Raw genomic sequence first — 22,684 nt, 5'->3', positions numbered from 1 at the left:
CTAATTGTTAAGTATATTTCTCAGTTCAGATGTCAATTTACTTTTGTCACGATCAAAAAGAATCTCCTTTTTCTGAAGAAGGCTGTTAGTTAATTTGAAGTAATTTGCTACAGACCAAGTATGCCTTTGGTTACTGAGGTTCCAAGGTAGTAATATGACAGATGAGAACTATTCCTTTTATGTTATGTTATCACATTAGGAAGGTTGAACTCTGCTCCTAATGTTATATCTGGGAAGTATGTGATTTGAAATTGCATCTTTTTCTAAGAAGACCACTGTATCATAGCTATATGCCTGTGTGAAATTTAACATTTGAAGAATTCATAATCCAAATGAACAAAGAAATTGTAAAAAAAAAAAAAAAAGTACATAAGGACAGTCCCTGCTGCATGGAGTTTACGTTCTCCTGCTGGTTGTAGACACATACACAGATAAGCGCAATGAAAGAGTCACCAAGACGAGTGCTTGACTTTGTCTTCATACAGACTGCAAAGGAGCTCAGCCACGGGTTCATCTGAGCATCATGTCAGGGTAGGGCACACGGGGAGAAGACATCTGAGTTGTGCTTGAGGAGTAAGGAGGAATTTATTGCCAGGGAAAAGGATTCTGGGCCCAGAGACAGTGAAATTCAGGGGATGTCTGGGAAAATGATGGGATATGTGGTATGTCTGGGCACTAGAGTAAAAGATCAGCCTAGAAAGGTGGGTTTGCATTGGAGCAAGAAGGAGCATGAGGGAAGCGGATTTGGCCCAAAAGATAGGGCACCTGCTTACCACATGGGAGGTCCAGGGTTCAAACCCAGGGCCTCCTGACCTGTGTGATGAGCTGGCCCACATGCAGTGTTGATGCGCGCAAGGAGCACTGTGCCACTCAGGGGTGTCCCCTGTGGAGGGGAGCCCCATGCGCAAGGAGTACACCCCATAAGGAGAGCCGCCCAGTGCGCAAAAAATGCAGCCTGCCCAGGAATGGTGCCACATACACAGAGAGCTGACACAGCAAGATGACGCAACAAAATGAGACACAGATTCAAGGTGCCACTAACAAGAATACAAGCAGGCACAGAAGAACACACAGCAAATGGACACAGAGAGCAGACAACTGAGGGGGCGCAGGGAAGGGGAGAGAAATAAATAATAAATCTTTAAAAAACATGAATGCCAAGTATACCAGGCAGAGTGATGGCTCCCCAGAGTGTCCGCATCTCAATCTCTGGAACTCATGACTCTGTTACATCCTATGGCAAAAGGGACTTTGCATATGTGTTGAGGCCTTTGAGAAGGAGAAATTTTCCTGGATTATCTATGTGGCCCATTGTGAACACAGTATTCCTCAGAAGAGGGAAGCGGGTCTGTCAGAGTCAGAAGGAAACACAGTGATGGAAGCAGAGGCGGGAGTGATGAGGCCACAGCCCAAGGAATGTGGCAGCCTCTAGGAGCTAAAAGAGTCAAGGAATAGATTCTCCCCCAGAAACTCCAGCAGGAATGCAGGTCAGCAGGTCTGCTGATACCTTGGTTTTAGCCCTGTATATAAGACCCTTTTCAAAGTCCTGACCTCCAGAACTAGAAGATAATACATTTACATTGTTTTAAGTCGCACATTTTTGGTGATTTGTTATAGTAGCATCAAGCTAAGAAGTTTGGACTTTAGGGAAGTGGATGTAGCTCAGTGGTTGAGCGCCTGCTTCCCATGTACAAGGTCCTGGGTTCAATCCCTGGTACTTCCTAAAAAAAATTAAGAATTGAACTCTACCTTATAGGTTCCAGGGAACCAGTAAAGGATTTTAAGCAAGGAATAGCGTAATTGGAACAGTGTCTGGGGTTTTTAAAACACAGTTGCCTTGAAAGACTGTGTTGTGCTACTGTTTTCCTGCGTGTTTCTTTGTGATGGGCAGTAGGAGTCTGGGGGTGGCATACAGAATGGGTTTTGAGATCTCTGGATTGGCCTGGATGAGGCAAACCAGAGTATGTTTTGTAGCCAGTGAGAGTTTTATCGCCTCTTGTATTTCTCTTTTCACTTTGGCTGCCAGGAAGTGTGGGCCTAAATCTGTGCTCAGCTGTAAAAAATATCCCATCCTTGGTTCTCAGTGCAGTGATCTGTCCCTTCTTCTGAATGATCTAATACCTCTTGATCTTTATTCTCCCTGCCCTGTGTCCACACACATGCATGTTTCTCCAGGTGGCCATGGATCCTTCCTGGAGATGAGTGAGGTTTGTATTAAAAAGGCACCGGGCATGCATTTGCTGCCTGTGGCACAGCTGTCAGAAATATGGATGGGGCATGCCCTAGTCTAGGGACTGCTTCTAGCTGTGAATTCTGGAAACCCACGGTAACAACAAGCTGATGGAATTGTTACCAGAACACATCCTCTTCACATCTGAGGGAAACAATAGGAGTAGTTTTTAACAGATCTTCTCACCTGTTCAACTCCAAAATGCATGGTGTCAATGGAGTTTACATTTGGATTTCCCAGCATCAACATAAGTTGTTTTTTTTCCCCAAGGAAGTAAGGCATTTGGACCCTGCCCTAGGAGATGGGAAAACGTAGTCATCAATCCCTAATCATTGATGTTCTCAGAGGTGCCAGGCCCTGCATTAGGCTCTGAAGGGCCAGATGAACACTGGGACCTAAATCCACAGGTACATGGTAGGAAGTAGGAGGGTCTCCCTGAGAGAGGGGGCCGATGCTCTTCTCCTGGGAAGGAGAGCACAGCATACCTGCTAGCAAAAGTCACAGCAAACATTGTCCCCAGAGCTGACCCCGTTCTGCTGACACCTTGGTGTGGCTGCCTGTTTTTATGGGTAGTGAAGACAAAGTGGAAAGACTGGAGAGAGGGGCATGTCCTTTAACACACTCAGTTGTGTGGTTTTGAGGAAATCATTTGCAAGGCTTTCCATGGCAGTGAGAGGTGTGTGTGTGTGTGTCTCTGAGCAGGAACATGTTTTCATACTCCCTTATAAAGCTTTACATACATGATGTCACTTTGAAATAAAGTGGTTGTATTTAAGTGGTATGTATTTCCCTTGAATTCACCTTCTCTTGTTCTCGAAACCCCCTTTTCAAATCTTTAAAGGTATGTCATTATTTTATGTTGTTATTCAGTGACTTGGTGATTAAGTTGAAAATAAGATGAAGGGTCGTTATTGGATACAAACAGAAGGTTGTTGGCTTGTTGTGCCTAATTCAGGATGTGGACCAAAGCTCTTCTAAGCAAGCTTGAAATGGCCTCTAGGAATTCTTTATACCACCAAGATGAAGTACTTAACCTGTGGCCTGTGCACCGTGATGACATCCATGTACAATGTGGTTTACGTGTGGATGACGGTTGAGAGGCCACAGAGAAGTGGCTCTCATTGTGCTTATATGGCATAGTTAGGGGCTTAGTGTTTGGACAGCTTGTCTCAGTGATAATTAAAGATTTCTAAATGTTGGGTTCTAGACTTCAGAGAAGGCTTTATGCCCCTGTGGACTTGAGCCATCTCGGGAAGCCCACAATAGAGGGCAGTCACCCGGGGTGGGACATGGTCTCTGAAGCAGGACATCAGGGCCTTGGTCTCACCTCTCTGCCTTGTTCTCCTTCTATTTTAGTGGGAACCATATTTTCAAGGGCCGTGCTGCCGGCATAGCAGTGAACGAGAATGGCAAAGGCCTCATCACAGGTACGGGATGGAGATACCTGGAGCGGGGGCCATTCCCACCCAGCTGCAGCCCCGTACACCACTCCCTCACCTCAGCACCCCCTTCTCTCAACAGTGCGCTGGCCCCAGGCCCTGCCTGTTAGGAGGGGGCCTGCGTGGCGAGCGGCGCTCTTCGCCAGGCCCAGAGCTTGCAAGGTCTCATTAGATGCTCACATAACACTTCCACAAACATTTATGCCGAGCAAGCTGAATCCCTCCTCTCAGCTTTTGTACAGACTTTTGCCTGCTCTAAAGATTTTTTTTTTTTCATTTCCTACAAGTTCTTTTTTTTTTTCCCTTAAACGAGTAAACACTCCCCCTTCCTCCTTCCCCATCTCACCCTCCTCACTTCCAATAATCTCCTTTCTCCCTGCAAATAAGCTTATTTCTGGTCACCTCTTATAAGTGATATCATTTAATTTTTGTCCTCATATGTCTTGCTTGTTTGAGCATGTTTTCAAGTTTCTTCCATGTCGCAGCATGTCTCATAACTTCATTTTTTCTTACGGGAGAATAATATTCCATTATGTGCGCATGCCACATTTTGTTTATCCTTTCATTTCTTTATGGACTCTTGTTTCCAGCCTTTGACTACTGTGAATAATGCTATTGTGAACACTGGTATACAAGAATCCATCTGTGGCTCTGTTTTTGCTCTAAAGATAATTAAAATTACGTGATAGAGGAATTGCCCAGGCTTTTAAGATTGGGCGGGCAGGGCAGGCCTCTCTGGGAAGGAGATATATATGCCAGACCCTGAACTACAGGAAGAGGCCTGGGAACAGACCCCTCCACGCAGAACCGGCTGTGGGAGCAGACTCGACGCGCGGGAAGAGTGGCGAGATCACGCGTGTGACCGGAGTGCGGGCCAGGGGTGGGTGGCCGAAAGCAGAGCCCCAGGGCCGTCGGGGGCCGGTCACCCAGGGCTTTTAGGTCCCAGAAGGCCGAGAGTCTGCCGTGCCACCGTGCCGGGAGCAGCGGTGCCCCAGGACCACGCCTTCTGACTCCTGAGGTGGGGGTTCCCAGGCAGGGAGGAGAGGAAAGGCAAGGTCGGGATACAAGGCCGCGGCTGGCGGTGACCGGGCTGGATTCCGCCTGAGCCCTCCCTGACCAGCCCTCGGGACAGACATCCCTGTCTGCCTTGGTCCGGGGGCCCTGAAGCCACTTTATCCTTTTTTTATATAAAATGTTATTGAAGCGTGTCATTCACTGTGCACATACATAAACAATAAGTGTACAGGAAAAGATGTGAACTTAGGAAACAAACACACATGCCATCGTCCAGGGCGCCTGTGCCCACCACCAGCGCCTGGCTTGGGTGTGGAGCACGCGTCACAAACTGTGCAGCCAGCGTACGCGGAGCCATCAGTGCTCCAGGCCAGTGGGCACACAGCGGTGCCAAGTCAAACACAGACCAGCCCCTGAGACCCCCAACGCCAGGCGGGTGGGGGGTACGAGCACGGACAGGGAAGGCCAGGGCACCCGTTCTGCCGGCTGCCCCGGGCCTCGCGCTCCCCTGGCGGCGGCCCCTGTCGACTTCTTCCCGACCTTCCTTTCTGCCTCTCGCCGTAGAGAACGTCATCCGTGAGAATCAGTGGGGAGGCGTGGACATCCGCCGCGGGGCGGTCCCCGTCCTCAGGAGCAACCTCATCTGCTTCGGCTACTCGGACGGCGTGGTTGTGGGAGATGAAGGCAAAGGGCTGATAGAAGGAAACACCATCTACGGTGAGGCACCTGTTCCGGGGGAAGGGGCTGCGGACCCCAGGCCTGGGAGGCCCGAAGCCCAGGTGTCAGCCCAGGCTCCGTCTGGGAAACAGCAGGAGGCAGGGACTGGATCCCATCGAAGGGCAGCGCCATTTAAACTCTGACACGCAGGAATCTGATCTCTGGCTCTTGTCCTTGCTTTTGATCCAGAGAACTGAAAATATAATGGGGGAAAGAGGGTAATCCTGGAAAACTGTTCTTACGCACTCTGTGACGTTAGGCAAAAACCTTAGTCTTTCTGGGCTACATCTCATGATGATGATATTAATAGAAATAAAAATACCTAATATTTTGTGAGGCCCAACTCTCTGCTAGGCTCATTAGATGCATTATCACATTTAATCCTTATGACTGCCTTCTGAGGTGGGTACAGTTATTAACCCCACTGTAAAGATGAGAAAACTAAGGCACAGAGAGGTTCGGTACCCTGCTTGAGGTCACACAGCTAGGAAGTGGTAGGGTTGGGGTTCAAGCCAAGGCAGCATGGCTCCAGTGTTGGCACTCGTGGCCACGCTGCTCTCTTCTCTGTCAGGGAGAGGCTGGGCTGGAGGAACTCTTGGGGCCTCTTGGGCACTGTCACTCCAGGCTTGTGCTTCTGACCTGGAAGCGTGGCTTGACAGTTCTCAGAGCATTTTTACACCCTGTGGAGTCATCCTGGATTGGGAGATTGTTATCCTCCTTGTGTGACGCAGCCGCTCAGGCCCTTTGTCTCCCAGCCAGAGCCTTTGTGGCAGCCCCTGTTGGGGAGACACCGGGTACCGCCCCCGCCATGGTTGGGTGTCCATGACCAGCTCCTCTCGCTGTCGCAGCTAACAAAGGCTGTGGAGTGTGGATGATGTCGTCCAGCCTGCCCCATGTCACCAGCAACCACATCAGCTACAACGGCCTGTACGGAGTGGCAGTGTTCAGCCAGAAGGATGGCTCGAGCGAGCTCCCGGGCGGCCACGGGGCCCAGGAGAACTTCAGCGAGGACGGGGACGCCATCCTCTGGGAGACGGAGCTGGAGAAGGACGAGGACCCGCTGCGCCGGCCCATCACCGTGGCTCTCGTTGAGTCTAACAGTATCAACCACAGTGGAGGTGCGTGCCTGCGCGGCTCTGCTCCTGCCCTTCCCGCCTGTTGGTCACTTACTTCTCTACTTGCCGGATGCTCCCGGCCCGTGGTCCTCCTGTTCCCTGAGCTGGAATCTGGTCTTGCCCAGCCCCTCGACTTCTCATGCTGTTTCTCTTTCCTCAAATTCCCTTTCTCCCACCCACCTGTCCCAACCCATCTTCACCGTCAAAGCCCATTATGAATACACTCCTCCATCCTTCCCTTCTTTGAACTGTGCCCTCCCCCCACTCCCAGCAGCACTTGTTGTGGGGCCCCTGGACTGTGTTTATTTTGTGGTGGTCTCGTCAGTTCCAATAGGCCGAGAACATGAAGCAAGGAGCTGAATCTCGCTCCTTGGTGCCCCTTGCGCCGAGGCTTGGTGATGCCCCTGCAGTGCCAAATCCCACACCTAGCATGTCCATTTAAAATCATTCCTAGGACACATTTTTTAAATTTTAACATCTCTGCTGAGATGTGTCTTGGCTTAACTGGTGGTAATTTTTGGTTTATTTTTCTTTCCTAGAGGTGCAGAAAATGAGTTTGTTTTAAACCATGTTATCTTAGACTTGATACAAAATAGTAGTAGGTATTTAATTTTCATTAAGTTGGAAAAGTAATTATACTGTGGAGTTTCTCTAACTTCAGTGCTCCCAAATCTGGCTGGTTTTCAGAATCACCGGGGAGGGAGGGCTAGTTTAAAATACAAATTCCTGGACCCTGGTCCACAGATGGGTCTTCAGTTGAGCTAGGGTGGGGCCTATAATCTCAACTTCTCAAAAGCTCCCCAAATAATCTGGATGATCTGCCAGGTTTGGTAAACCCTTGCCTCTGTGTCTGAGTCAGCTTTCGTAGATGGCTCTCCATTCCTTTCCATGGAAGGACAACTGGAAAAGTATCTGTGTCCCAGGGGAGCCCCTTCTTCAGGGATAGCAGAAGGCAGGAGATCAGTGGCCATCAGCCCCAGTCCACTTCTCCCAAAAATAAGTTCTGCCACCTCCCGGTACAGGTTTGCTCCATGTGGCTCTGCTGTCTAGGAGGACAGGCGAAGCTATGTAAATTCACCAGTAGTAGAGGACAGGCGAAGCTATGTAAATTCACCAGTAGTAGATTTATTTTTGCTGTTCTCAACCAAGCCCACAGACGCAACCTAGAGACTCCCAGCGCAGACAGCTCCCAGGACAGCCGGGCCGCTGTCCTCCACACGGGCCTCCCGGCGCACCCCTTCCTCTGGCTCCTGTCAGATCTTCAAAATCCTCCCCTGCTCCTGGTCTGCCTGGCAGGATTTCTTCTTTCTGACTAAGTCATGCTGCTTTTTTCCTTTTTCCTCCAGCACATAGTGTCTCTAAACATACACAGCCCCAAACACCATTTTTCCTTTCTACAATTTATAATACTTGGCTTGATAAATTTTCTGACTCAGAAAATATACGGGGAGTGGGTGTAGCTCAGGGGTTGAGTGCCTGCTTCACACGGACGAGGTCTTGGGTTCATTCCCCGATAAAATTCAGGGAAGGCTCTTCCTGACTGGTGTTGCCAGAGCTGACCCTGGGACCGCACTGCGCCTTCCCTCCTCCCTACCCCCCCCCCCCCCACAGCCTCGGGACTCTACGTCCAGAGCAGTGAGGCACTGCACGTCATCACCAACGTCATCCATGCTAATGGGGACCGAGGCATCACTGTGGCCCAGAGCAGCCAGCTCACCCGGGTGGCTAACAACAGCATCTCCTGCAACCGCCAGAGTGGGGTCAAGGTCGAGGCACAGTGCAAGGTGGAGCTCCGGGGCAATGGCATCTACGATAACAGAGGACACGGCATCATCACCAAGGGCGACAGCACTGTGGTCATCGAAAATGACATCATTGGCAACCGGGGCAGTGGGCTGCAGCTGCTGCCCAGGTCCGACACGAAGGTGTGTGTGTGCGCACGTGTGTGCGACGTGTGGGGCCCGCACAGTGCAGGGCTCCAGCAGAGCCTCGTGCCCTCTCTGCTGAGCAGAACCTTGAGCGCTCGGGGCTGCCTCCTGCCAAAACTCAGCCTGGCAGAGGTTGGTGGAACTTTCCACAGGAGGGGACGTAAGAACTGAGCCCTGAAGGAAGAGCAGGTGTTCACCAGCAGGAAGCCAGGGATGAGGGGTCACCTCCAAGAGCCATGGTGTTGGGAGCCAGCTAAGGGATCTGCAGGGTCTCCAGGTCAAGGTCGAAGCTCTTTCAACTCCCTTCCCCTAACAGAAAAATCTTGCATAAGACCTGGTATGCAGACAGTGCTTAAGGGGACCTTTGCACTCACTGTTCCCAGGTATTTCCCCCTTTACCCACCCCATTTCTAGAACTTAGCTGCCACCTTCTTCAGGAAGTCCTCCCTGATCTCCCAGGCTCTCTGACGTGCCCTTTCCTGCACTTCCACGGTGCCCACTCCCCTTCCTGCCTCATCCAACACTTCTTGCACTGCTTTCTATCGTTCCTTTATCCATTTATCCTTCATCCTTTGTCTCCCTTCCTCTATCTATCTGTTTTCCCCACAGGACTGTGACCTGTGAGAATCTATTTTAAATTTTTGAAATTGTGGTAACATATATACAACCTAAAATTTCCCATTTTAACCACTTAGATATACAAATCAGTGGCATTAGTTACGTTCCCAATGTTGCGCTACTATCACCACCATCCATTAGCAAAATTTCCCATCACCCAAACAGAAAGTCTAAACCCATTAAGCACCCAATTCCCACTTGACCCCGCCCCTGTCCTGCTAACCAGTAATCTTTTTTTTCCACTATTTTTAAAAATTATTCTTTTTTTTTTTTTAAAGATAAATAGATCACATGAATCTACTTTCTATTTCTATGAATTCTGAGCATCCATTTTATACAAAGTACTGTGCTGAGTGCTAGGGTTCTAGTGTAGATTCAAAGAGACCCAGTCCCTGCCCTTGTGGAATGACGATTCCGCAGGCTGTTTGCGGCTCTGTGGCTTCATGAGTCAGTGACTTAGGCAAGGGGTAAAGAATTCCTTGACTTTGCATCTGAGCACTGTTGCCTCAGTTCGCTGCCTGTGGCCCTGGCTTCCGGCCCTGCCTCCTTCCCTTTCTCCCAGGCTTTGCACATTGTTTCCTTCTTCCTGGAACACCTCTCCTCTGCTCTACACCTGGTACACCCTGACAGTTTAGCTGTCACCTCCTCCAGGAAGCCTTCCCTGCTCCTCAAAGGCTGGTCTTGATATCCTTTTTTAGCTCTTAGGGCTCTGTGCTGACCTACTCAGCATACTCTTTCCCTCTCAGTTTTATAACTGATGGTTCACTTGCCTGGCTCCTCTCCCAGGTAATGAGGAACCGGATCCATTCGTTCCGGGCCTACGGCATTGCAGTGCGGGGCCGAGCCAAGGCCCTGGTGCAGGAGAACATCATCTTCCAGGGCAAGACCAATAAAACCATCTTCCAGCAGATCTCAAACAATCGAGACTGTGTCATGCAAAACAACAAGTTCCTGGTCTTCAAGAAAAAGTAAGTGCCTGGGGTTGCCTGAAATAGCCTCTAGAACCATAGTGAGGTCACTGGGGGAGCCAGGCCCAGGCCAGTGATTGTAACTGCCCTTGCTCCCTGCCATCCTGCCAGCTTCCAGCTCTGGCTAGTTAAAGGCTTGTGCTTGTGCTTTGAGTCAGCCGGGGCTGAGGACCAACGCCTGAATCCGTGGGGGGGCCAAGGTTGAAGAGTCAAGGGTGTGTGGTTTCAAATCTCACTGCCAGTTACTGGCTGTGTGACCTTGGCCAGTTACATAACATCTCTGAGCCTTAGGAAAATCCAGTTCATATCTGCTTTGTAGCCAATGAAATAAGATCATGTGACCTAGCTGTGTATCTGCATTATTACAAAAATGTTAGTTGCTACTGCTGCTGTCCCTTGCTCATTTTGAGTACCTCTGCACAGTATGCCACACACTCATCTCCTGAAAACCTCTTTGTTCTTCCTTGTTCACCATCCACCCACTGTTCTGACAACAAAACCTTTGCCTTCTTCTTCTCCCTAACACCAAAATTCAGCCTGTCACCAGGTCCTCTTGATTCTGCATCTGACCCCCCACACCTCTCACCCTGGCCTGCGGCTTGTATCTCCAGTAATGCTGTTGCAGTGGTTTATGGAGGGACCCTGCCCTGACTGGTGGGTGTTGAGCCGCTCTGGTGGTAAAGCAGCATTGCTGTTCTGTTGTTACGATCAGCCCTGGCCCGGGAATCCCACCTGCCCTGTTGCAGCAGCCTCCTGCCTGCTCTCCCTGCTCACCCAAATCGCCATCGTTTTCAGTGCACCCTTTGGCTTGAACACCCCATACTCTGTTCGAGAAAAATCCGTTCCTTGGGGAGCACTTCAAGGCTCTCTGCTCTCACAGCCTGTATTGCTGCTGTAATCTGGGCGGAATCGCTGAGCCACTGCTCTGGAGCTGGGCACAGAGACAGCGGCCTGCTTCTGTGGGAGGCACGGCCCTGCTCACCAGGGGCTAGGGGCTAGTGGGGGCGGTAGCCGCTGGCCTTCTCAGCCTGGTTCTCCCTGCGTGGAACTTCTACCAGCGCAGCAGGAGCGAGGGCAGTCAGGGCCCCAGTGTGTGCGGCCTGCTGCTCCTGGGCAGAGCCTCCACTGCCACTGGGGGCGGTGCTTGCTGGGAATTTAGCTTGTGCGGCAAAATGGAGCTGGGGCGACAGGAAATGCTGGTCACCTGCTTTCCTGGGGAGGTAGCCCTTCATAGAAGCTGCAGGCAGGGGGTCCGTCTTCATGGCCACACCCACCCAGCTTGGAGCGCCCATTAACTGAACTGGGATGGGGCAGGGAGTGGGTCATGGGTTCAAGTGCCACAGACTCTCACTCTTCTTACCAAAATTTAGTAAGTCTTCTTGACTAAGTGTTTCCTCATTTGCTGTATGCCTGTAGGAAATTTCCAGACTTCAAATAGTGGTTTTGGGTTTTTTGGGGTTTGTTTATTGTTTTTTAATTTTCACTAGTTAATACAGTTTTGCTGGGGAGCAGGGCCCTGGAGTTCCTCATGCCACCATTCCAGAAGTTTACCCCCAATTCATTCTTACCTTTCTCACTTAATTAAGCTTCTGAATAAGATTCTGCTTCATAAGAGTTTGTTGTATGTCTGTTTTAATTTAGGTATATCTCACAATAAAATTCGCCCTTTTTAGTGGACAGTTTACATATGTTTTGACAAACATATAACCACCACCACAATGAAACTAGAGAGTAATTCCATCAATCCCCCAAATCCCCTTATCCCAGCCTCTGGCAACCACTGATCTATTCTCCACCCCATGAGATTTGCATTTTCCAGAGGTTCATATAAAAGAAACACACAGTATGTCTTGAGTCTGGCTTCTTTCACTTAGCCTATTGCATCTCAGATACATCCATGGTGTTACATGTAAGTTCTTTCCTTTTTTATTGCTGGATAGCATTCCATTGCCTGAATGTACCACACAGTTTACCCATTCATCAGCTTAAGGAATTGAGGTAATTTCTAGTTTTTTTATGATTATGAATTAAGCTTCTATAAACATTTATGGTCGTACAGCTAAAGAATAATAAAGGTAAAGACAAGAAAAAAAATAAAGGTAAAAGAAAGCCACTGATCTCAACCAATTCTTTATTGACGTATGGGGAAACTGAGGCCCATAAGAGAGCTTGTCTAAGGTTACAGGCACAGTTGATGGCAGAACCAGAACTAGAATGCAGGACTTTTCACCCTTAGTCTCACACAAGTCCCACCTCCTGGTCTCTCCACTAACTTGAGAGACAAAACCTACACTCAGTTTTAAACATCTAGGTCCAAAATGATCTAGGTCCAAAGGTATGATTGTACATGGTCCTCAGCAAATGCTGTAGACCTCAGAGAGTTCATATACTATCGTTTTGCGCCTGCAGGTCTGATACGTGGCGCCTGGTGAACCCACCGGCACGGCCTCACCTTGAAAACTCTCTCAGGGGCCCCTCTGCAGCCCACAGTGCGCAGAAGGTGGCAGCCATGGCGACCAGGATCACAGCCCGTGTGGAAGGTGGATACCACAGCAACCGCAGCATCTTCTGCACCATCCTGTAAGGATGGAGCTGAGAGCACTCCCAGAGCAGTGGCCACATGCCCTGACGGGGGCTCAGAAGAACTGAGAGGGGAAGCCCCTTGGATGGAAGCAGTGCCTGAGAAGACTCCAGGCCCCTCGCCCTCCTCGTCTCATCACTCCACCCCCTCCCTCCCCAAAAAACAGGCTCCTGGGCCTCTAGTCCCCCTGGGGACGAAAAATAGGGTACATCCAAGACCCTTCCCCTCCACAAACCTTAGCAGGAAGGAACTTGGAAATGCTTTTCAAGGAGTAGAAGGGACATAGGTTGGTGGGTTTCCAGTCACTCAAGCTCTTGTGGTGATTGTGAAGTCAGGGAAGATCACATGATCCCTGAGGTTTGGTCAGTTTTCTACTTGGTTTACAAGGTACCACCTTTTAACCCACCAAACACAGACTCTTCTCAGGGAAGAGCAGTTTTACACCTGGGGGAGGGAAATGATCCTGGATTCTGGTGCGGTGGGAAGAGGCAACTGCCCCACCTTTCCCAGACCTTCAGGGACACTACCACAGCCTCCCAGCTGCTTGTGGAGGCTGGAAGGGTTGGGTTGGGTTTACGTAAAGGGACAGTTCTCTTACAGTTGGACACGGACCTGTGAGGAAGGGCTACCCCAGTGACAAGGGGTCATGCTGAAAACAGGACTGCAGGTGGGCACCAGGCTGGGTGGATGCGGTGATGTATGCGATTCTGCTCCACCTCAAAGAGCTTCCAGACTCAGGCCAGTAGCTCAGTGCCTGCCACAGAAGGAAAATTCAAATCCCATGTGAGAGCACCCACACCAGCTGCCCCTCCTGGGCCCCAGCTTTACAGACTGGTCCAGAAGGAGGACCCCTCGTAGGTATCCATGGTCACTCATGGATGACCACCTGCCTTTACTGCCCCTCCCGTTTTCCCACTCTGTGCCTTGGCTCACGCTACAGCCTCCTCCTGGCATGCCCTTCTCTGCCATCTACTCATATCTGATCCCACCCACTACTCAAGGTTTAACCTCCACGGAGCGCACCCCTTCCTCCATTTGACAATGCTCTTTCCCTCCTCTTGCATCCCAGGAGCCTTTTCTCTCCTCCCTCTCAGGGTTCCGAGCATTTTCTTCTGCCTTGTTTTGGAGCTGTCCAGGTCTGTTCTCTGTCCCTGAAGATAAGGCCAGATCTTGCTGTGTCCCCCTCACCAGCCCAGGACTGGGGCAGGGCTAGTGGCCTGAGTGAGGAGGGGAAGGCTAGCTGCCAAGGCTTTACGGAACTGTACTGTGAACGTGTCAAGGTTCCAGAGCCAAGTGGCTTGGACTGCCATTGCCCGAGGAAGGGGGCTGGATGCAGGAGCGGCTCAGCCTGGACGCCCCTCTCCCCCCTGGCCTTCCACACAGGGCCTGCACCAGCCTCTTGGGGTTGCTGTCATGCCCTTCACCAGATGACTTCCCAGGCTGGTCCCATTAGGCCCTTGGTGCTGCCTGCTGGGGGGGGAGGGGCCCTGGCTTCTCCCTGAGGACTCTGGGCACAACAGCATGCCCCCCCCCCAGCCCCAGCACTGTCCTTAGCACTTCTCTTTGGTGGCCCCAATATGAGTCGCTGTATAAAATGCTGCCTTTATTATTTTGTAAGATGACTTTTCTGTGAACCAAGTCCTATGAAAACCTCAATAACCAAAATAAAGTACTATATTTTAAAAGAGGCATTTGATGGGGGTGGGGATTCCCGTGGCTGGATGCTGGCGTGGAACCCGTCGCCTTCCCCAGAGGCACCAGTGCTTCCTCTGAAGGAGACTGGCGAGCCCCAAAGACCACCTTCCCCATTCATCTTGTTCCCACAGTCATTCCAGTCAGGACTGGAAGGGCTGCATTTCTCAGGGTTTCAGGGGTGGGATGTGTCAGTCAGGGATTGTAACTCCAGTCCTGCAAAGGGTTTCCATAGCCATTAACACAATATTTTCCCAATTTCTGTCATCTACCCAGTATCTTCAACTTTTGCTATATCTACATGTCACCTGAGGGGAAATTTAGTACTTAATTTTTTTAAACCTAACTTACCTTTTTTTAAAATTAATAGACTTTGTTTTTTTAGAGTAGTTTTAGATTTACAGAAAATTTTAGCAAATAGGTAGTAGAGTTCCCACAGATCACCACACCTCATCCCTATTATTAACATCTTACATCAACTAATGAACCAATATTGACACATGTTTTAGTCAGCTAAAGAGGTGCTGATGCAAAGTACCAGAAATCTGTTGGCTTTTATAAAGGGTATTTATTTGGGGCAAAAGCTTACAGTTACAAGGCCCTAAGGAGTCCAACTCAAGGTTACTTCCTCGCCAAAGTCTGTTCCCATACTTTGAAGCAAGATGGCAGGCGATCTCTCCTGGTCTCTCTTCTTCCTCTTGAGGCTCCATGGACCCAGCTTCTTCCAATCTCAGCTGTAGGCTGGCATAGGGCTCATCTCTCAGGGCTTCTTAGCTGCTCTGGTCTCAGAGTCACAAGGTCAGCTGTGAACTATCAGGCAAATGGCTCATCTCTCCCCAGGGCTCCAGAATCAAAAAGCTTTCTTTTTCTGTATCTTCTGCATGTCTTCTTGAGTTAGTGTCCATTTATATAGCCCACCAAGAGGGCAGGGACTTAAACTGAATTATACACCTTACTTACGTGGTCAAAACAAAGCCCTAATCTTAATATAATTTAATCAAAACTATCTCAGCTCAATCTAATACAATCAAAGGGTATCATGCCCAGAGGAACAGGCCAGTTTATAAACAATCTCTCTTTCTGGAATTCATAAATAATCTCAAACTGCCACAATAAGTTTTTATTAAGTACAGTCCAAAATTTACTCAGATTTCCTTTATTTTTTTACCTAATGTCCTTTTTCTGTTCTAGGAGCCTATCCAGGAACATTATCTATTTTTACTGAAACAAAAAGACATTTATACCACTACTATAAATGAAAGACGAGTGTTTTCTAATACACAGTAAAATAAACTATTAGAATGAAAATCTTCACCAATTCCGATGGATTATGCTTTAGAATGTGATACCCCTCCCCGTGAGAATGTCACGCTCCTGCCCCACTGCCATCATGAGTGCCATGTGGCTGAGGATGGGCTGACGTTCACGGTTATGACCCTTCCAGGGAGAAGCTTTAGGAGTCAGCAGGTGTGTACTTGCCCTCATCTCCCCTTTCTCTCCCTACCAGGAGACCAGCCACAGATCAGACGGGGCAGCTCCCATCAGCCTGGCCCTAGTGTGAAGGTGACACAGAGCTGAGTCCCAGCTGCCCTGTTGTAGACATGTACCACAAGCAAATAAACTTTTGCTGAAGCCGGACAGTTGGGGGTCATTTGTTGCTGCAGTGTAGCATAGCCAGCATAACCTCATGGACTATGATACATCCGTGTGCCACCTAGAATCATCTTGTGTACCGTCAATAGTATATTAAACACTGGCTTGTGAGGTTGTGGCCCCCATTTTCCACAAAAGGAATTGAGGCACTGAGTGGTGATGTTTATCTTTCACCAGCAGGTGACCGTTCCCTGTCAAATGTTAGGCTCTTAAAGGCAGGTGTGGGTAGGACTGTTATTTAGGGCTTCGGTGGCAGGTAAAGGAACAGCTGGAACGCACACTGCAGGCCCACCTCCTGCCTATCATTTGGAGGAGAAGCGGGAGGAAAACAACACTCATACTAGCTGTTTCGAATTAGGGGAAGTGAGACAGATTTGCCAGAGCCAATAAGGGTTGATTGGGCAGGGCTCTCCCACACAACAGGCCAGAGCTGACCAAGACAGCCTATCCCATCTAAACATTACATTTTTCCTTAATTGAGCCAAATCTCTCCCTGTCTAAATCCTACTTGTCCCTCAGGATCTTCCATAGTCATCCCTTCTGGGAAAACCTCCCTGATCTCTTCAGATGTGTTAGGACGAGCCCCTCCAAGTTCCTGTACCACTCCCCTCCCCACATGGCCCACAGTGGGACTGAGTCCTCCGACCTGGATTCACCTGTTGATTCATGTGGTTCTGCCTTCCACCACTCCATGCCCTGTGAGGGCAGCGACCTTGCTCACCTTGCTCACTGTTGACCCTCACTGCCTGGCACAGGGCAGGGCTGTTTGTTGAATGGGGGGTGAGTGAACAAGCAAGCAAAACCCAACCCCATTCGTAGCACCTATACCTTCTGGAGCCCTTCACAGGACATCTCTTCCCTCTGTTCTCTCTGCCCTGTGACAGCTCTCCAAAGACTTAGTATCTTCACCTCCCTAGGATCTGCCCTGCCACTGGGTTCCTCTTATCTATGGCAGCTTACAGACACCCCCACCCCCTTGGTCATCTTCTTTAGACCCAATCCAATGGCCTAAATGAGTCTGGGGGAGTCCAAAGAAAGCAGTTCAGGAGTTCTGTCCTACATCATAGGAGGGATGCCCCAGCTGTGGTACAGCACTTAGGGATCTGAAGAAAGGCTTCTCTAAGGGCGCTGTTTCTTTAGGGCCATTTGCTTTCACTCTAGTGGCTAGGGGCCCTCCACAGGGCTACTTGGCACAGGTGAAAGCCTGACCCTGGCACAGAGCTCACAGGAGGTCCTGCTGCTCCCAACCCAAGCAGTTCATACTGTGTCCTCCCTGGCCATCCCTGCCAGGGCCAGTTGGCCCCAAACACCAATGCCTGGTGATGGGTGTGTATGAGCACACCAAGGACCAACAACCTCACCATCCAGGCTTCCAGGTCCTGTTGAGGTCACTGCTCTGGCATCCCAAGGAGGTCCTGCGTTCAGAGAATGGTGGATGTTGTGTGGTCAGACAAGAGCTAGGGTAGGGTTGTGGAGTAGCACATGAGCAGACTCTCCTTAGCAGCAGCTCTGCGACCACCTTCCTTCTCCTGACAGCACACACAGAAAGTCTTCTCTCCAAATGGTTCCTCACGGTGGGTGCACGTGGGGCCTGTGGGCTTACTCCGACTCTGAGTAGTCTCCCAACATGGGCATGCTCACCCCATTAGCATCTTCTCACTACTTCTCCAGAACTTTACTAGGGGGTTACAACCATGGGGCTCCTGAGCCCATCCACCAGTTAGCTGCCTTTTTATAATGAAGTCAAGCCTGGCACTGCCCTCCTGGAACAGTCTAAGCTCTTCAGTATCATCACTTCCTCTGCTCTGAAAGTAGTTCTTACATGAGTGCAGCTGGGGACACCAGGCCTGTTTGTGAGGACTGTATTTCACTTCTAGATGAGCCTATCATTCAAAACGCCATCTACCATGCCCCACTAAAAGGGCCAGGGACCCTGCAGAAAAGGCTGATACAACATGGGCCTGGAATATCTTGTGCCAGAAAGAAGGAAAAACCCTCCAGGCTAGCTTGAAGGGACTCACCTGGCCAAATCTGGTACAATCTGAGCATCGAAATAATGATAGTAACAGAATTCATGGAACAAAATAAGAATCTAAGAGTCAATACTAGTAACTAAGTGAACAAATACTTTGTAATGGGGGAGAAAGGACAGCTCTCCCTTGTAAGAGAGCACCAGTAACAAATCTAAGAGGAATGACAGAGTTGGAAGATCACCATTTTGCAACCACCTTAGAAACTGATTCAGCAAGAATCATCTACGGAAGCTGAAACTAGTGGGTTAAAGTTTGATGAGGAAAGGATACTTCTGTGGTCTCAAAGTATCCCTTCACAAATTTCTTATTAATTACAAAAGAACAGTAACTTCACAGTGGAGTGAACACAACCATCACCAAGTAATGAACGTTAATCTCAGCAAGCATAGGACAAACCAAAACCATGGACCTCCAAGGTGAAGCAGTTAGGACATGTCACTTCAGTAACGTTCCTGCCAAAACTGTATAATCTGCATCTAATCATAAGGAAACACCCCTTATTGTGGGATACTCTACAAAATAACCTTACTCTTCAAAATGTCAAGGTGAAAAAAGACAAAGAAAGGCCATGGAACTGTTTCAGAGTAAATGAGACTAAAGAGACATGTTGATTGGCAAGATTTGACTATGAACCATGGACTGATTATATAATTTTATCTTTGTTAGTTATATTTCCTGCTTTTGATAAATGTACTATGATTATGTAAGAGAAAGTCTTTCCTCTTAGGACATACTCACTGGAGTACTTACAGATAAAAGGGTATGATATCCACAAATTATCTAAAATGTTTCAGGAAAAAAAGTACATATATGAAATGAAGAATGAAGAAAAGGGAAAAAGAATTAACAGTTGAAGAATCTGATCTGGGTAAAGGGTAGGCAGGAGTTCTTTGTGGTATTCTTGCAACTTTTCTCTAGAGTGAAATTACATTAAAATAAAGTTTTTTTAAATTTTATTTTAAATGGAGACTTAAAAAATGCCATCTAATTAGCTATTTCCAGGTTAGTGTCCTCTGCAAATGTGTTAAATATATCTTCTTTGACCTCATCATTGTTAGTGTCCAACAGGCCAGGGCTACAGGCAGAGAATTCCCTGAAGTGGACTGATTTCATTGTTAATCAACACCCGTAGGCTATGTCATTCAGAAACTACACTAAGCGATATTGCAGGGACAGATGCTGGACAATATATATCCTGCCATAACCCACTGAATGTACTGGGGGAGATAAAAACTACAATGTAAACTATTATCCATGCGGTGCAGCAGTGCTCCAAGATGTATTCACCAAATGCAATGAATGTGCCACAATGATGAGGGAGGTTGTTGATGTGGGAGGAGTGGGGTTTGGGGGGGTGAGGGGTATATGGGTACCTCTTATATTTTTTGAATGTAACATTTTTTGTGATCTATGTATCTTCAAAAAAATACAATTAAGAAAATATATCAGAAAAACAAACAAACAATATGAGTCTAAAATAAAAAAAGAAACTACAAATCTTAAGGGTATGGGCATCCAGCCTAATAGTCTCCCTTTCTTCCACAAGGATATAGGAGATGTTCTGACAAATAACTTGGTAGATAAGGTATCCTCTCTGAATGTACTGGCAAATAATTTTTTTCATAGCCAGAAGAAACATAAGATAATTCCATTATTCTATACATGTTTACTGCCTAATAACCCTGCCAAGGAAAGAAAGTACAGTTCACTTACTAGAACTCATTCAACAGACACTGACCACGTATATGTGCTAGGCACTCTCACAGGTCTTATTCATGTTCAACAAAGGTCCTCTTCTGAGCCTTTCCCAAGGGCCCACACACCTCTCTGAGGTACAGAAAACAGTCGCCCTTAAGAGATGCATCACTACTTTAGTGCGGTACATATGCTGTCATACCTCAGTGCAAGTGTCTATTTGCCATCCTAGACTCTCCCGCCAATACCACCCTTCTTCATGCAAGTGACTAAAGACAGGCTCCTTCCCCACTAGGACAGAGAATATTCAGCGGGGTCTGCTCACATGCTGTGGTCCCATCATTACTGGAAATTAAGCCTCAAAGTGTCAAACCCATCAGAGTCTGAAGAATATTCATGGTAACAAATTCTACCCTATAAGCATATTAGCATTCCTTTTCCCAGAGACAAATCAGAACATTTTTACAACACAGTCACATAATTGATTTAACAGTTTAGATAAAAACAAGGGGCATTTAAATTTCCTGCCCACACCTCTGCTGGAGGAAGATAAAATATGCCACAACCAGGAACAGAGTCATGGAGATAAAGCACATACCACAGTAAACGTGCATTTTAGGCATGGCCCTGCCACAGAAGTGGTTCCAACAATAACATCCCAAGACTCAAAGAAATATGAGGACGAACTGTCCCTACCCTCATTGCTCATCCAAGGTCCATTTTTGCCATGACTTCCCTAATGGATGGCCCAGCTGCTGTATAAACATCTTCCTTTCTCACTTTCAGACAGAGCTGAACTCTGCCTCTCTTCCTTCACTGATCCTGGCTTCTCAGCACTGGGCATCAGAAACCTGCTCCTGTTGCCTTGGAAGAGCCTTGGAGATCTGAGACTGGGTGCTGGCCACTTACCCTAGTCCCTCCATGTCACCTTCCCATCCTCATGGCACTCCTGTGGACACAGTTTCCCCACTTTCCAGTAGCAGATAAAGTTGGATGGCAGTCAATATCCATTCCAACCTCCCTCTCATCTGCCCTCCAATAACTGCAGAGGCTGCAGAGCTAACACCTAATTCCAAGACTCCCTTGCTGCTAGGATTCTAAATGCAAATTAGGTTCCCATATATGTACTCACACAAGAAAGAAGAGGGAAGCCAGCTTCCTGATCTTAAGGCTGTACTGACAAACAGGGGGATGGAAATGTGGGTATTAAAATCATAGGTGGCTGAACTCTGCATTCCAGCTTCAAAAGTTCAAGAATTAGTTGTGGTAGCATAAGTAGCTTCTTGGGTTTTTTTGTTTTTTGAGGTACTGGGGCTGGGAATTGAACCCAGAACCTTGTAAGCAAGAAGTCAGTACTCAATTGCTTGAGTCACATCCGCTCCCCATAAGTAGCTTCTTGAGCCATGGACAGCCATGCCAGGAGTGTATTCTTGAATTCAGTAGCTCTAGTGGCAACCTGCTAATTTCCACTCTTCTAGCCCTTCCAACAACTTTAAAGTACTTTACCCATAGTTTTTTAAGTCTCTTTCTTCATAAGATACCTACAACAATTGATTCATGCCACCCAAAAGTGCAGCTTTTGGAGCTGGCCCCGCCCTGCCTGCTAACAAGGACTTAGCCATGCAGAGCCACTGGTGTAATCACTTCCTTTGATTTGGCTTACCCTAGTACAGCAGCCTCAAACTAAGCCTGCTTGGGCAAGTCCATTACACTGGTGACCCACAGTAAGCTACTAATAAAGCCAAATGCTGCTGTTTCCAGCCCTGCTGGGTTACCTCCTCCCCCACCATGCACTCCATTGGTCCTTCCAGACCTAAGCATGCACTTCACATTTCTCCCCATAAACCTTCATCTGTTAGATTTGGCCCAGGGTTCAGCCTGATGAGATGTTTGACTCCAACTTCCCCAAGCCCTTACCTCTCAAATCCACACACATAAACCAACATGAGCAATACATGTCATTTTACAGTCATAGCAACACCAAAGCAGAGAGATCAATCCAATCTGGCCATTGCTTTATATTTCTACCTAAGACAATCATGGCTGAGATACTGGCTGTTGGCTTTATAGATACACAAAGCAAAGTGTCTTTTTTCCTTTCTTTTTAAAAATAAAAATGAAAAGAAGCAGTGATGTGGTCAAAATGCTCTGTATGGAAAGCACATATCTAGGTAATTCTCCTCCGCTTTGACTGGCGGTCTGTGGTCTGGGCTGGAGGCAGTGGGATGGACAGAGTGCCCAGTCTGTGATCTTCTTCCCTGTCAGGTGCCAGAACCACCCTTCTTTTAGATATCTTCAGTCTCAGTGCTTTCGCTATCTCAATAATCCTAAGGAACAAACAAACAAAACAAATGGAGAGACACCTCTGAATGTGACTTCTCAGGGAAAAAGTGGTACATTCGTGCTCCAGCCACAAACACAGAATAGCAAAAGGGACCCCCATGAGTCAAGGCCCCAGCAGAGAAGCAGACAACATCCCCCAGGGCCATCATGTGGACAGTTTTGTTTTAACATGCTGCTGTTAGAAACTAAACATGTAGGTGATGGAAAATCAGGTTATCCAAATCCCTATTTGTAAGGATTTTTTTTACCTCCTCTAATCAAGCTATAAAAGCAAGCAGAATTGAGCACTTGCTAGAATTGTTAGCATTTACAAGATCCAGGATCTGTTCTCTTTTCTTTTTTAACCTGTTCGCTTTCATTTTTCAATGTCACTGTCTTTAAAAATACCATCTGTGGACAGCCCTCAGAATAACCATTCCAGGGTCTGCTAGAAGTGTTGAGACAAGGTGTTTTCACAGGCTCTTTTGGAAATCCATCAGGGCCCTAGGTCAGCTGCCCCTAAATCACTGACAAGGGCCAACTGACTGCACAGTTCAGGATTATGTAAAGTTCTGTCCCTTATTCAGTCTGAATCCCTTCTAGCAAAGCTAGAAAAGGCCTTAAAGATAATCTCTGCCAACTTTCCCAATCCAGTCAAGGAAGCCTTAAAGTTCCAGAT

The 22,684-nt window shown here is 48.1% G+C and overlaps 2 protein-coding genes across 5 annotated transcripts in view; one reads left to right on the top strand and one right to left on the bottom strand.

Moving 5' to 3' along the window:
- Nucleotides 1-14,295, top strand: part of FBXO10 (F-box protein 10) — an 85,375-nt gene extending 71,080 nt beyond the window's left edge. For all 3 annotated transcript variants that reach the window (XM_004457257.5, XM_004457255.3, XM_071216854.1), the window contains 6 exons: nt 3,587-3,657; nt 5,248-5,400; nt 6,249-6,518; nt 8,127-8,440; nt 9,848-10,029; nt 12,439-14,295. In XM_004457257.5, the coding sequence (XP_004457314.1) occupies nt 3,587-3,657; nt 5,248-5,400; nt 6,249-6,518; nt 8,127-8,440; nt 9,848-10,029; nt 12,439-12,613 (1,165 nt within the window). In that variant the 3' untranslated portion in view covers nt 12,614-14,295. The remainder of the gene's footprint in view (nt 1-3,586; nt 3,658-5,247; nt 5,401-6,248; nt 6,519-8,126; nt 8,441-9,847; nt 10,030-12,438) is intronic.
- A 555-nt stretch (nt 14,296-14,850) lies between these two features.
- Nucleotides 14,851-22,684, bottom strand: part of POLR1E (RNA polymerase I subunit E) — a 33,514-nt gene continuing 25,680 nt past the window's right edge. For both annotated transcript variants that reach the window (XM_004457259.2, XM_023588416.3), the window contains one exon: nt 14,851-22,010. In XM_004457259.2, the coding sequence (XP_004457316.2) occupies nt 21,851-22,010 (160 nt within the window). In that variant the 3' untranslated portion in view covers nt 14,851-21,850. The remainder of the gene's footprint in view (nt 22,011-22,684) is intronic.

Source organism: Dasypus novemcinctus, chromosome 8, assembly GCF_030445035.2.
Source record: "Dasypus novemcinctus isolate mDasNov1 chromosome 8, mDasNov1.1.hap2, whole genome shotgun sequence".
In the NCBI taxonomy this organism is placed as follows: domain Eukaryota; kingdom Metazoa; phylum Chordata; class Mammalia; order Cingulata; family Dasypodidae; genus Dasypus; species Dasypus novemcinctus.
This window is presented reverse-complemented; position numbering and strand designations above follow the sequence as displayed.